Below are 14,779 nucleotides of genomic sequence, written 5' to 3'. Positions count from 1 at the left end.
CCCTCAGCATGTAAATGGCCTGCATGACAGTTTCAACACACTCCTCTAAATTTCTCAGTCTGAGTTTCCTTTTCCCTTCTTAAGGTAGTTGTTTCAATTCACACGTCAAAATCCAGCAGATCCCTTTTAATCTTCCGGAGCTGCACACGCATACTCCCCACATACTCAGGAACACTGATTTCATCTGCCCCTTTCTATTCCCTGACTGTACCAGAGGCCGTTTTCTTTACTTGCATATTTAGGAACAATTGAGAACATGTAGCTTTGGATTTCTTGTAGCTAATTTTTACAATGATGACCCCAACTAATTTCTTGTTATCAGTATGCTCTGATGGCTCAAGGACATGAGCAAGTTCCCACCACCCAGTGAATCCTCACATGTCATTTGAGCTGCGATAAGGGTCTGCGTGCATGCTGTCAGGCTGTTGCAAAAATGAGCTAACACGTAATAGCTTTAACCTCAGTGAAAGAGGGCGAAGCTGACCGTGTCTTGCCTTGTGTTTGCCAAGGAGTGAGGATATGCCAGAGTAACTTTCTGCAACTCAGCTGTTGGTAGCTCAGTTGTGCATTTTGATCTCGGAAACCGTGGAGCTGATTTTATTTCAAAAGAAAAATGAACAGGGGACTGGAACAGGAGAATTCTCCAGTCAAAACAGGAGGAGCCCAAGGAGCCTGCACACTCTTATCTTCACTGGTATTCTGCTCACTGACGCTGCCCTGTCACAAACAACCCCAGAGCTTTATCTTCTCTCAAAACACGTCCAGCCAGTTTCCAACCCCCTCCAAAAGATTCACAGCAGAAGCCCCCGACCTTGCAAGCTCCCTTTCATCATCCTTCAATCTGTGCCTTCCTTAGGAGCACTACCGAGCCACCACCAGTATCTGAAGAAGATTTGAAGAACTGATTTTTCCTTAAGGCATGATGCTCACACATCCCCAGATAATATGAGCTACCTTTTCCAAGTAGATAAATGAGATTAATGAGAAACGACCCCAAGTATGTTCTTTCCGCCCCACAGGCACTATGTCCACAAATATAGCAAGACCTTTAGTCCTCTCCAGTGAAAGTCTGGGATGCTGCTAACATATGGACAATTTCTGAGCCAGTACTTCTTGATGCTGAGCTGCCCAGTACTGTTTTCTCTTACATCCCTCGTAAATCAGGTACCAAACATTTCTGGATCTTCTAGTGCCATGCAACAACAGTTCAGTTTGAAGGCTTACTCCAAATCATTGTAGTATACATGTGTTTTTCCTCCTATTGTTATTCTGAGCCTTATTATTTTTCACTGGAGCCAAAGTACCATTTCTCTTCTCATAGCACTGGCTGCCACTGCCAGTACCAGCTTAGCGCATCTCAGTTGTTTGCATATTTGTGCATTAAACTGACCTACATGTCTCTCTAGGGAGTGAGCAGCAGATGGTCCTTAGGCCATCTGGCATCTCAAGATGCCGCCTGAGTGGCTTGTGGGTCACTGCAGTGAGAGTCGCTGGTCGCTGGATAAACAGCATGCAGCTGAGCTCCCTGGGGAGTCCTCTGCTTGTTTGTGTAAACAACTTTGGGCCACTGTGAGCCGGCACAGTGACATGCAGAAAGTGGGTCAGGCAGGTTACCTTGGCAGCAACAAGAACATTTGTTTGGGAGCTACCGGGATCAGGGGAACAGCTACACCAGCCGTCTCCATTAGCATTGCTGCCCCCATGGGAGAAGCTGGTCAATTCACTGGAGGGGCTGGAGCACTTGCCCCATGAGGAGAGGTTGGGGGAAGTGGGATGTTCAGCCTGGAGACGAGACAGCTTTGGGGGCCCCTAACTGCAGCCCCACAGTACCTACGAGGAGATTATCAAGAAGACAGACAGGCTCTTCATAGGGGTGTAAGGTGGGAGGACAAGAGGCAATGGGCACAAGCTGAAACAAGGGAAGTTCAGGCTAGGTATAAGGAGAAACCCTTTCACCACGAGGACAGGCAGGCAGGAGAACAGGCTTCCCAGGGAGGTCATGCAGTCTCCATCCTTGGAGAGACTTATTTTAAGACTAATACAAAGCCCTGAGAGACCTGGTCTGAGATCACAGCTGAGCTCGCTTTGAGCAAGAGGTTGAACTAAAGACCTCCTGTGGTCCCTTCTAGCCAGTGAGTCTAGGATTAAGGATCAGCCTGGTTTTTAACAAATCCTGCCCAAATCCCCGGTTGCAAAGGGCAGTCACAGCTGGGAATTCACATTATGGAAAGCCATCCCAGTCTTTCTGGTACAGACAGAAAAGTTAGACCAAGTTTGACCAATCCATAGTCAATACAGACAAATTTCACACAGCGCTACGTGAAGGATTAAGACTTAATTTTGAAGGGTAGCCGCTGTGTATGGATCCTTCCTTTATTTTCTCTTTCTGAGGGCCCGAGTCTCTAATCTCTCGTGCTATCTCTGTCGGAGCAGGGAGTAGCCAACATAGCTGGCTTATGCTGCCAGCTAGCAGGCAGCCTCCCTGCTCGCCTATCAGAGCCGGTCCCCTGCAAAGCGTGCATTCAGTCTCCGCAGTGTTTGCTCCTGCTGTGTCATTCTGTCCTTCCCCCTCGCTTGGTCTTCCCGTCCCTCTTCCCTTGGTGGCAGGATTACAGTACCAGTGTCCTGTTGCTGGCGTGCCCTTGTCTGAGCTTTCTGCCTGACTTTTTTTCTCTGCTCAGCTCTTCTCTTTGCTCCGGTAAGTCTGATGAACAGCTTCCTTGCTGTCACTGCTTGGTGGCATAGCGCAAGGGCTTTAATCTAAGTACTTCCCTTTGGGACTGTCAGCCCATGTTTTCTAGGAATAACCTTAAAAGCCTGGGCACCGTGTGACGTGTAAGGAAAACAGGCATGTTGGTGAAAGTAAGAAAAGCTTCTCTAAAGAGTGATCAAAAAAATTTAAGCTGACTTTGGTAGAGCTTGCCTTTAAGTGAAACTAGGGGCCATGGCTGGTTTGCTACAACAATAAGTGATCAAGACTCAGGTGCCACATGAGAGGTGAGGCAGGGGACTTCAGAAAGTCTCTGAGTCTGGCTTTTTCCATGCCTGATGAATACCTGCCATGAAGTCTCTGAATTTTTGTTCAGTTTTGTACAAGAAAATTGTGCGTAAATCATAAAACTATTCAAATGTAGCATGTAGTTGATAAAGCTGATTTTATCGCCGCTTTCTGAAGTAATACATAGGACAGTGTCTAGGCTATAGCAAGGCACTTGTATTTTTCTGGAGGGTAATTGGAGTTACAGTAGTGTGGGCCATTCCAGAGTTTAATATGTGCTGCTTTGAGGTGTTACTGTAGTTCAATCTGGTGTTATGTCGAGGTAAAAATTCAGATTTTATCAGCATATGCTGGCTGGTGTAAGTATATGGAACACTTTGTTTTAGAGAATTGTGTGTGTGTATGTGAATTTTGAGCATAAAGTGCTAAATACCATTACCCATTTTAGAAGTGCTTAAAATAACTCCTGGCTGCAGAGCAGGTGCCATGTGTCCTTCTGCTGGATACATGGGGAGACAAGAGCTAAATATAGACCAGTTTGTAAACCCTCTAGAAGTTCAAGCTGCGAGAAGGGAAGGAGGAAGCAATTCCTGTGAGAAGGAAGGGGAAGCGCTCTGTTTAAAAAAGATAAACAAAACTCTGCGACAGTATGCAAGGCAGTCTGCCGGAGAAGCTAAGAAGAGGACGTTTGTTTTGTGCTTTGTTCGTGCCGGGACGGTGCCTCGGCAGCAGGGTCCACTCCAGCGGTGCGAGAGGCGGGCTGACGCGGTGCCCGGCACAGGGGACAGTTTTCCCAGCAGCAGAAGGATGGCTATTGCAGCTCTGCTAAATCAGGCACTGGCTCTTGCCGACTGACCTTTTACTTTGGAGGTGCTGGCTGATTTCAAAGCACAGAGAAGGCAAATCGTGCCGTAAATGTGACATGTTAAGGGATATGGTCAGAGACAAACAAATTCAGCATGTTACCAGGCTGAGCGTAGCAGCACACCTTTTTCTGTTGCCTCTGAGTCCAGCTGTGGCTATGCTGTGTGCTCAGCCCTGTTTTGTGCCTTTGGGGCCAACTGCAGATTGCTGCTGCCCCAAGCACCAGTCTCATTGTGGGATGGCAGGCATGGCCACAAGTCCTCCTACAGAAAGGCATCAACCTGGGACCGGTGTCTGTCACCTCCCACCTGAGACTGGAGGTCACCCGTGCCCCGAGGAGCTCCATTGCTCTCCTGGGTTATCCCAAGTTTTTAATGGAGGAAGGAGGAGAATGGAGAAAAGCCTCTCCCACAGTGGGGAGGCAGTAGCACCCTCTGGCTCTTGGGGGTGTTTCCCACTGGAGGAGAGGAGGACCGGAGTGACTATCTGTAGGCAGCAACCACAAGTGTCTGGGATCAAGCTTCCATCCAAAACACCAGGGCCATGAAAGATACTGATCTCAGGGCTGTGGAACAGGTCCAGGATTTGGGAGCGCAGGAGGAAAAGAATAAACAAGATGCAATTCTCAGACTCAGTCAGATAACCAGTCAGTCCTCCCCCTCACCGTAAAACAGGATAAGGCCATGTTGGAAATTCAGGTGCCTGGAGGCAACAGTAATAGTAGTAGGAGTCGCAAAACTCAAGAGGTGGATAGTCTAAAATTGGGCAAGTCTAAAATTCCCTGAGGAACCAAAGGATTTCCCTTCCGGGCTCAATCACCTAATTTTTAGGCAATACTGTGTCTAAGATAGTGTATAAAGTAAACACTTCAGGTCTTGCTGAGATTGGCACCGAAAGTCTTTTATGGCCTGATAAGAAAGAATTCCTGATGTACATCAAGGTTAAACAGGCTGACGCACGAGGAGGGCCAGGGCCAGCTGCAGTAAAATCTCCCGGCATCAAAGGCTGTAAATGGGCTGCTTTCAGCAGATGAGAGCTGCCCTGTCTCCCTAAATATAAACTCCGTGACGCTGGGAAAGCCATTACACAAAACAAGCTGCAGAAGTCTTAACAAGCGTTATGTTAGTGCTGAAAGGAGTTATCAGACCTCTGGTTTAGCCTGAAAGAGAATGGAATAAAGCATTAAAATATTTACTTGTCTGTGTAAATACGATCCCCAGTATGATCTGTCAGGTGGGCACCCTTGTGTTAAAGGTTCACTGCTGGGTATTTCTGTGGTGCCTGCCTGCTCAGGCTGGTGGCCTGAACCTCAGCAGATGCGAATTGCCATGGTTTCAGAGACTGATTATTACTAATCCCTTTCTAGCCAGGAATGTATGTTAGGGAAGATTTCCTGTGAGGCCAGCTTTTAAACATCTTGTGTCCTTGATTCTAAACATCCAGTTTCTCTTTCATTCACCCATGTGTTTCCCTTATTACAGAGAAACACTGTGCATAAATCGATTGCCGCTGTTGATTTAAAGCCTACTGTGTTTGCAGGCATGCTTAGTAATTCACACAGGAGGAAACCTTTAGGCAGGCGGTGCTGCTCCATGAGCGATGCAGTTGGGAGTTGGGAGGCAGCCAAGGGAGAGAGTCGGGGTGCAGCGAGGACCACGTCGACTTGTGCCTTCTTACAAAGAGAGGGAGATAGGCAAAAGAGAAATTCATATTTGGAAATGGAGCATTTAGCAATCCTGTTCTCCTTCTGTGATGAACATATTACAAAAACAGATAGTTTAAATTGGGGATGTACTTTGTGAGGCTTTTGTTCTGCCTAGACAAGAGCTGGTGATCCTGGGTTTTCTAGCTGATTGATCGCCAATTGCCAATTAGCTCAAATTAATGAATACAATTGTAAACACTAGTCTGAACATGTCAGAAATAAGCACACATTTTGTGGAGCTTCTAGCTTAGTATTTACAATAATCTTACTGACCTTGAATTAATTGGCAGTCAATTAACTCTAGTTAAAACAGGATCACAAACTGTAGTCTAACATTCCTGTTATCTGGAATTATTTACCTAAATTGCACATGTGGGGTCTAATCTTTCAACATAAATTGAGTTCAATATGAAATCAAATCAGACAGATATAATTTTAAAATCACTTTGCAGTGATATAATGACCATGCCACAAGCAGGAAGGAAAGAATGGGATGTGTCTGTCTGGGTCTGTGGGACCAGGTCCAGCCGCCTTCCCAAGCCGTTCCTGCTGGTGAGTTGTACCTGTGGGAGGACTGCAGGGGCATGGATTTATAGCTAACAGTTTTCAAGCACATCCTGAGCCCTACTTAAAGCTTTCAATTATAGGCCCACAATTAATTGCTTGAGAGATGATAAACCATAATATTTGACTGTCTTATCTGTAAGCCCAGTCAAATAGCTCAACAATCGAATCTTGAAAAATGCCTTAGCGATGGCCATCACTGCACTTCCAAACATCACTTTGACTGGGGAGAGTTTAATAACAAACGCCGAGTCATGTATTACAGTAAATTACATCTCTCTTATCATATACTGCCTTTGGCCAAGTTAGTTTATGATTTTGAAAGCTGTAGAAATTTAGACACCATAGAAGATATACGTTATGGCCAGCTGAACAGGGAACAAAATGCTTCCCAGTTAGCTCCATGTTTTCAAAACAAGTCGTCTTTTAAAAAATAAGAAAGCAACTACCTCAGATGCTGGAACAGAACCGAGAAAGCAATCTTCTTCCACTCTTCGTTCTCCACTGGCACCATTGTAAATCATATCATTAAAGGGAGGAACAAAAAACAGCCTGAAAAAGAGAGAGAGAAAGGACCTGTGGCTATAAAGAGTACAGAGTCTGTAGCCGAGCAGAAGCGGGGGCTAGTTGCAGGGCAAGACCCAGCTGTGCACCCTGCGCCTCGTGAGGGCAATGCAGCAGCGACAGCAGCTCTGCTGGCACTCTGAGAAGGAAGGAGCCTTCTCTACACTGAGTTTCCCAGCTGCACGCAGTCAGAGATGCTGTTTCTGCTGGCCCACACCTTGCAGGAGCTGGGGAGCAGGTGCCCAGGATGCTCTCACTGACACCCTCATCGCCAGATCCTGGGTGAGCCGGCGCAGCCTCCGGAGGAACACAGACAGATCGGGGGCTCTGGATTCGCCTGGCTGAGTGCAGCCACTCAAAGACATGGGAAAACAAAAGCTTCCCTTTGCAGATTTGGAACAAATTATGTGAAATTAGCGCCAGAAAACACCACGGACTACCAACCCATGTTACGCCCGGTCGGTTTTACTTCACTGTGATTTATTCTGTATTTGTACTTTGTCAAACAAGCTGTCAGCAGCACGCAGCAAGTACAAGAGAAGAGTGGTTTATAGCTGTTTATCTTATTCTTTGCTGTTATTGTGACAGTACCAAGCCAGGCCACTTATAGATTAAGCACGACACTGGGCTCTCCAAGAGCACAGCGCAATTTTCAGTTTGCTGGTTTCATTTAAAATATTCCTTTTTCGTGATTATTGACTTAGAGATGTGCCGACGGGGGAGAAATAGGAAATGAAACTAATGCAGCTCAGAAGTGAAGCCGCCCATATCGGCAGCCAGCGTCGCGGGTAAACAGATCAAGAAAAGTAAACATGTGGTAAATAGCATGTTCAGGGAGGGAAGTGGTATAAATGACTCAGGCATCATTTCATGTGTTATCGCTGGCAACACGAATAAGAGGTTTTGATTTTTAAGTATTAGGTTTGTGCAGGCTTTTCCTCATGGAAAGTATATAATTTGCTTTTCTCCCTGCAGGCAAATCACCTTGGTTGTTTATTTAAGTATGACATATTTATCAAGCCAGAGCCGATGGATGAGCTGCCGTCCCAAATTCCGCACAAATACACTCACATGCTGGCCGAGCTTTGGGAACAGTTAGATGACTAATTCCGTGCGCTTTTAAATTAACCCTCCTTTTGTTTGCTGTCAGGTACTGCACCAAGCATGGAGAATGACCAGTCTCCCACCTCGCCCAGGCAGGACATCCAGGGGCAGAGCTGGGACAAACCTGCCCCCAGCTTGCAGCCCCCTGCTCCAGCCCCTGCGGAGCAGCCGAGCGCCCGGCCCGAAGCAGCTGTGTGCGACATCTCGGAGGAGCTGAGCCGGCAGCTGGAGGACATTATTAAAACCTACGGGTCTGCCGTGAGCCTGATGGAGACAGAAAGCGCCGCTACGGGAACCGACAGGCCTGAAAAGGGAGAGCCAGGCAGCATGGAGGATGCGGAGTATGAAGATGCAAATGAGGAGATTGAGAAAGAGAAGCTGGCTCCTGGGGATGCTTCCAGAGCAAAGGAGCCCAGCGGCAGCAAGGAGCAAAAACTGGAGAAGAAAATCTTGAAAGGACTAGGCAAGTACTTATGTACTTACACAGCCCTTCTGCGAACAGAAGTAAAACCTCCCTGGTCTTTGCTCTTTCCCATGTTAAGTCTCTGCTGTGGATGATAGGACCTCTAGTTACCACTGAAAATTGCAGTGACTGTTACAACTTTTCTCTAACTGATAATTATTTTCAGCAATTACCCGACAGATACATGAAGGCTGTATCAGATATTAGTCCTTTTAAAAAGACAAATACTTAGGATTATATCACACAATTCTGATATACTATCGGGCCGCCCAAACTAGTCAGCCAAAGCTGTGAGACTGATGACACACTGCAGAAAGTTGCTTCTTAGACAAAGGAAAACCTGGCCTCTCATTTGTGCCTGGGTAAATTTTTTCTTCCCCTGCTTCCTCAGGCATGACTTCTCAGCGGTCATAATGGTGCTAATGGTGCTGCTACGTGGCGTGGGAATCTGCAGAACAAATTTACTGCCATGCCCAGGTTATTTTTCATCTAGCAGACCTCCGGACTCATCACGGACTATATGAAATAAGCCAATACGTTTATTCTCTCTAAGCACAGTGCTTAGAGAGCACCTTGGCCACGGCAGGGCTCTGTTAGCTGAGCTAGAAAGAAGTCTCAGCAAGTTTTTGTAAAGTATGTCCTTTCTGCCGGGCAGCCACTAGAGAGCAATGTAGCTCTCCCAATCTAGCAAACAGGTAATTTATTTCCCTTCCTACATTTAACTCCCACCAATCTTCAAGCTCCTCCTTTGCGTGAGAACCCAAATCCAACTGCAGACTAAGCCTATAGAAAAATCACTGCAGGACGTTCTTAAAGACAAGGGACAAATCATAGGACAGAGCAGGGACTTTTTTTCCCTAAATTCCTTGAATGTCCAGGAGAAATAAAGTTCCTCAGTTTCTATTGCCTTGGCTTTGGTCCAGTTACTGGTACCTCTCCAAGATCAGTGAAAACACTAGCAAAGCACAGTTCTCCAACCGCACTTGCAACAGTTTTCACGCCAGTATTTTCTTTTAGCTCTCTTCAACTTATTTATGCTGGTGCTGTAGAGAGAACTTAGTGTGAAATAGTGGATTTTCTCCACAGGCAGTACTCCTGGACTACACTAGACTTGAAATAGAAAAAGTCCAGCCTAAAGCAGAAAGCAAATTTGCTCTCACAGTCTTGGGAAAGAGGAGCATTTGGAAAAGCACGGCCAAGCCCCTGGCACCACAGCCATCTTTATCTCCAGGGACACCAGGGATATTTTGTGTTTGATGAACAAGTGGTGTTCAAGCTCCAGCTCATACTCAGGGCTGAAATTAATACCAGGAGGTATCAGAAGAGAAGCAATACATAAATGGCTATGCAGTGATTTAGCTACGCACGCCCAGATAGTTATTAGACTGTCTCTGGTATCCATACTCTCTTCACCAAGTCAGGGGACTGATTTACTCCACGATCACGTAGCCCAGACCTGGCTGGCAGTACCCACTGCTCTCTGTTTCCATCCACACCATAGTCTCCGTACCTAACTTAATCTTCTTTATGCCTTGTATGGGTGGAGCAGCACAGGAGCTGAGTACACCAGCTTTGATCTGTTTTCGCCTGCAAAGAGATCTGACTTCTGAGCCTTCAGGGTCCGGGACCTTTTAATCCTGTATCAGTCAAATGTGCCATATATGTGATCCAGTCATGTTGTAAAACATTAAATGAAAATCAGATTATACAGGACAAAAGCATTTCACAGCCAATGCTTTTGCTAGAAGACAGCACATTATTGAGGGCTGAAATGGAGGAAAATTCAAGCATGTTTGTTCTTATGGGGAGAAGAAAAACCCAGAAATTTATAGCAAAAATTATTCCCTTCCTTCCAAAATGCCTCATTTCTCCCTGAGTTTTTACAGACTCATGCATCAAACAACCAATTTCGTAACAGTACATCAGCTACAAACTACCTCTACCATCAAATCTCTGCTTCTTTTTTTTTTAAGGGAAGGAAGCCACCCTACTGATGCAAAGCTTGAACAAGCTGAATACTCCAGAGGAGAAGCTGGACCTGTTATTTAAGAAGTATGCTGAGCTGGTCAGTACAGCATTGGTTCTCTTCTGCGCAAACTGTCTATACGGGAAGGTATAAAAAACATATGCCATGCAGCACGGTCAAACCTTATGTAGTAGTAGCGTCTGTCCTATTAAGTGAATCCCAAAATAATTGTCAGAGTTAAATAATTAATTATGGGTGAGAAGGAGAAAAAAGTGAAAAGTGAGGAAAACAAGCTGGACTTTGGGTTAAAAGGTTGATGAGGCAAATCTACCAAAGCGACCCACACTGGAAACTAGTGTCTAGGCTCCTGCTTTCACCTTCTGCAAGGAGTTTTGCATACCTCTGTATGCGGGTGTTGCTTTAAATTACATATCAGTGATTTAATCAAAATGAAAATAATACAGGGCTTAGTATAAAATGTTAGGAAGCAGAAAATCACAAAAAAGAGAACTGAGGCTAATCGTGAGAGAAACCACAACATAGTGAAATGAAGAGTCAAAGCCCCTGCCACCATAGTATTACCCCTGTAATATTAGAGCCAGCTACCTGACTCTGTTCTTTCCGCACTTCTGATGGGTTATTTTCAGATCAAGTATTTTCTCCTAAGTAGTTAAAGGGCCGTATGGCCATAAGCTGTGGAAATCTTACAAATTAAGAGGCTGCAGCATTTTACAGTTTGTGGAGTACTGCAAAATGTGCCAAGCAGAACATTAACTTTATAATTGGTTTTATGCACAGATGTGTCCATGTCTCATCATAATATGAAGTTCAGCTTTGGCTTTTTTTCATGTAAAATCCTCTGATTTCATAAATTTGGCTCAGGTACTTTATAGTTTAGCCCATGCTTAAAGGGACTTCATGCCCACGGATTAACTGAAATAGATCTTCTCCTGTAATGTACTCTCCACTGCAGTCAAGCGTTGTTGGAGCACTGCATAAAACAGGGGCCGTATTACCAATAACCTGTGCAGGAGAAAGGTGCTAAAACAAAAGTACTGAGCATTCAGTTTTGACATCCTGTCCAGTGCTGCTAAAATCAATCCGTTAATAAATACAACTAAAAGCTTGTTGGAGAAAGCCTTGCAGTTCTCACTCAGCACGGCTGAGGGGTGTAGTGTGATTAATAACTTGTCAGCAGTCAGCTGTAGTAGTTACCACTCTCTCTGCTCCCTCTTGTCCATCCCCATCACACACTTCAGGTCACTTTTTGCTTTTGCTGAGTTGTTTTCCAGCCAGATCAGCTCCCTGGTGGGTGAACCATGTGGTGACACAAGCACTTGTTGCAGCACAGCCCAGGGGATGGTGCAGCCGTGTGCCAGGCTGAGCTGGGTGCCAGCAATGGCTTCAGCTGCATTAGATAGTGCTGCTGCTGCCTGTACTCGGGGACCCTACGCAGCACCAGCGCTTCCCCACAGCCACCCAGCTGTATGCTATGTGACTGTTAGCACATACCCTGGCACAGCCTATAGTGATGGGTACACCAGAAAATGGAAGGCATCAGGAAAGAGCATGGGCTGGTGTGAAGGAAGCTATGCCTGTGGGTACACAGGAGGAAGGCAGCGTAGCCATTGGGGCACAAGCCACGCCATGCTACTCACCATCAGAGAACATTTTCTTCACTAACACTGGTGTAGGCAGAGTGGTTGGGGTTAGTAAAGCAGACTGTGCTGTATTTTAGCTTTTGCCTACAAATGGCTGTTGCAGAATTGCTTGTGACCTATTTATTTTCAGAGGTCCTGAGGGTCTCGCAAGTGCTGGTGCACGAACTATACACTTAATAAATAAATATGAGTATTGTCATTGTCTGCAGTGGGGTCAAGACAAAACTTTTTTCCTAAACTGAGAATTTCTTTCTCTGGGTCAGCCTTCAAAAATCAGAATTCCTTCTATTTGTAGTTAATTTTGGCTACTATTTCATTAATTATTCTTAAAAATTTAGCATTGGGGGCCCTTTTGTCATTCCTATTTACCAGTGAATTCCCTTCCTCAGTGCAAAAGTAACACCATGTCTTAGACATTCCTGAGAACTTTGAAATACAAGTTTCTAGCGCAAGCCCTTTTTATGGAAAAAAAGAGAAAAAAATGCTTGAAAGACTTCTCGTATCACGATTAAGACCTATTTTATTCTAAGCCCCCTATCTCAAGCACAGCTTGAGTGAATCATCTAAAATTTGGATAAATCATTATCTGCTCAGCACAGGCTGCGCATGCAAAATGTGAAGGAAAAAAGAACCCTTTTTGTATTTTTAAAAGGGAAGGGGAAGGGGCCAAAATCAAGCTTGTAAAGGAAAACAAATCTCAGCCTCAATTACAGAGAGGCTATTTTTTCCCTACAATACGAGAAAAATGATTTCAGTTAGTGCAGCTTGATTAGATGCCAAAGCCCCTATTCTGATCTACTGGGGTAAAAACACGATACACATGCAAAAAGTTGAGCATAAACTGTAAATATACTTCAAGCTGGTGTTTGCATTGTTTTGTGGTATGCCTAGCTGTTATTTGATTGGTAATACACAGAGCTCTGTACTGTAAGCATAAATTACAAAGCACCTGCAGAAAACAGATCCTCGGGCAGAGAAAGTGTAAAATATGATGCCCGTTGACTGTCTTGTTTGAGCTGCACATCGTTCCCCTGAACTCACAAACTTTCCCAGTCATACTGGGGTTAATAATTAATACTAGTGGTACCACATTAATAGATAATGTAATCTTAATAGCAACTATTATTATTAAGGTTTGCACATTGCAGCTCATGTGCTGCTGTTTTTCAACTGGAAAACATCTGGACTTCAGACATGTCTTGCAATGTATGCACGCCTGCAATACAGCGAGGAGGGCTGCTGTGCATTGGAATGGGAGAAGAATTCTTTAAAAGCTTCAGAGGTGAAAAGCTTCTTTGACGTGACTGTTACGGTGTTAATTTGCAGTGCAGGAAGTTTTTTCAAAACAGCCAGTAATAGGCACATGTCAGAAGAAATGACCAGTCTGTGTGGGGACTGCTATTAGTAATTCTGTTGCTGTCCCTCACCCCCCCTCCAAATACATCCTCCTCCCGCCAGCCCTCTAGGGAAGGCAGGAGCCACGCACCCACAGGAACAGCAGGTTCCCAAGTGAACGTCAGGGACTGTCCGTATTTTCTTCAGTAATTACATGGATCTGAAGAGCCTGAAAGAGGTTTGATTCCCTGCAACCCACCCCTGTTGATGACGGGACCTCCAGAAACACAACTGACGGACGGTGCCATGTGTGCCTGCAAGCAAGAGGAGCCTGACAAGAGGAGATGCCCATGTGTCATTTTGGGGAACTCGTCCCTGAAGAGCATTCTCCTCCAGCAGCAGCAAAGCCCCTGCACAGACAGCGTCCCTGGTCTCCAGCGCCTCTTTTGCTGTTGTTTCTTCCAGCAAGTTCCTGGGTATCTAGGAAGCCGCTTCTTTTTTAGGAAGCCACAAAACAGAATGAGCAACTGTTGTGTTATCTCATGATCTGGAGAAAGCTCACCTCATAAAGCGCTACCGGCTCCTCCAGTTCCTAACATTGAAACAAAAATAAAACTTCACAGCTGCCCTTCAAAGAAATTCAAACCAAAGAAGGGCGGGCTGAAATGGTGTGACAAGAGTATTAAGAATTATGTTCACTCACCCACCCTACAGCACACTTGGGACTGTTGCAGCGAGCAGGCTTGGAACTCCCTCCAGGTCGCTTGCTCTTCTTCCATTAGCGCTGATAAATACAAAATATTTCCTAAGAGGCTAAGAAAGTATGAACACTTGCCTGAAAGCAAAAGAGCTCATTTTCTTTTCTTTCCTTTTCCTCTTCCTTTTCCTGTTCCCCGCCTAGCTTGAAGAACATCGCGCTGAGCAGAAAAAGCTCAAGTACCTGCAGAAGAGGCAGGCCCAGATCACCAAGGAGAAGGACCAGCTGCAGAGTGAGCACAGCCGAGCCATCCTCGCCCGCAGCAAGCTCGAGAGCCTGTGCCGGGAGCTCCAGAGGCACAACAAAAACCTCAAGGTGAGAGGTGGCCTTATCAAGGTACCCGGCAGTAGGGGGGAAGAAGATGCCGATGCCTTCCCATCTTGCTCTAGTACCAAATCAAAGGAGCATTTACATCTGCATGTGCAATATGTAATTATATATATGCTCTAGTCTTGAGGCCAGTACACCAAGACCCTTTATTCCTCGTCTGGAAATATCCAAGTGCTTCTGAGCATTGAGTTTGCCCACATTGGCTGTAAGCCCTTCTCACATTAGCAGGGAGCTCAGCGCAGAGAAAACCAGTGGTGCTAACAGACCAGCTCTGCCAAATTTGCTGTGGCAGGTTGGCCTCTGCCCCCCAGCCAGGCCAGTCACCCGGCACCAGGCTGGGCTGTGAGAAGCGTCCCTGTCACTCCAGCTGTCAGCCTGGCGCCAGCCATGGCTGAAGCTGGAGAGAGGGTGGCGCAGGCACACGTCCCCCTCCTGGGAATAGCAAGCAGGGGCTGAGCAGTGGAGCAG

At 45.8% G+C, this 14,779-nt stretch overlaps 1 protein-coding gene across 3 annotated transcripts in view; it reads left to right on the top strand.

The window, feature by feature from the left end:
* The window catches only part of TXLNB (taxilin beta), a 51,906-nt gene that overhangs the window by 11,908 nt on the left and 25,219 nt on the right, over window positions 1-14,779 (top strand). For 2 of the 3 annotated variants that reach the window (XM_076333727.1, XM_076333729.1), the window contains exons 3-5: window positions 7,846-8,262; window positions 10,236-10,327; window positions 14,126-14,296. In XM_076333727.1, the coding sequence (XP_076189842.1) occupies window positions 7,860-8,262; window positions 10,236-10,327; window positions 14,126-14,296 (666 nt within the window). In that variant the 5' untranslated portion in view covers window positions 7,846-7,859. Of the gene's footprint in view, window positions 1-2,526; window positions 2,699-7,845; window positions 8,263-10,235; window positions 10,328-14,125; window positions 14,297-14,779 lie in introns of those variants that run through there. The other variant, XM_076333726.1, reaches the window with a different exon arrangement.

The sequence above is a fragment of the Aptenodytes patagonicus genome, chromosome 3 (genome assembly GCF_965638725.1).
Source record: "Aptenodytes patagonicus chromosome 3, bAptPat1.pri.cur, whole genome shotgun sequence".
NCBI lineage: Eukaryota > Metazoa > Chordata > Aves > Sphenisciformes > Spheniscidae > Aptenodytes > Aptenodytes patagonicus.
Note: the sequence above shows the minus strand (reverse complement) of the source record. Positions and strands in the feature narration are given on the sequence as shown.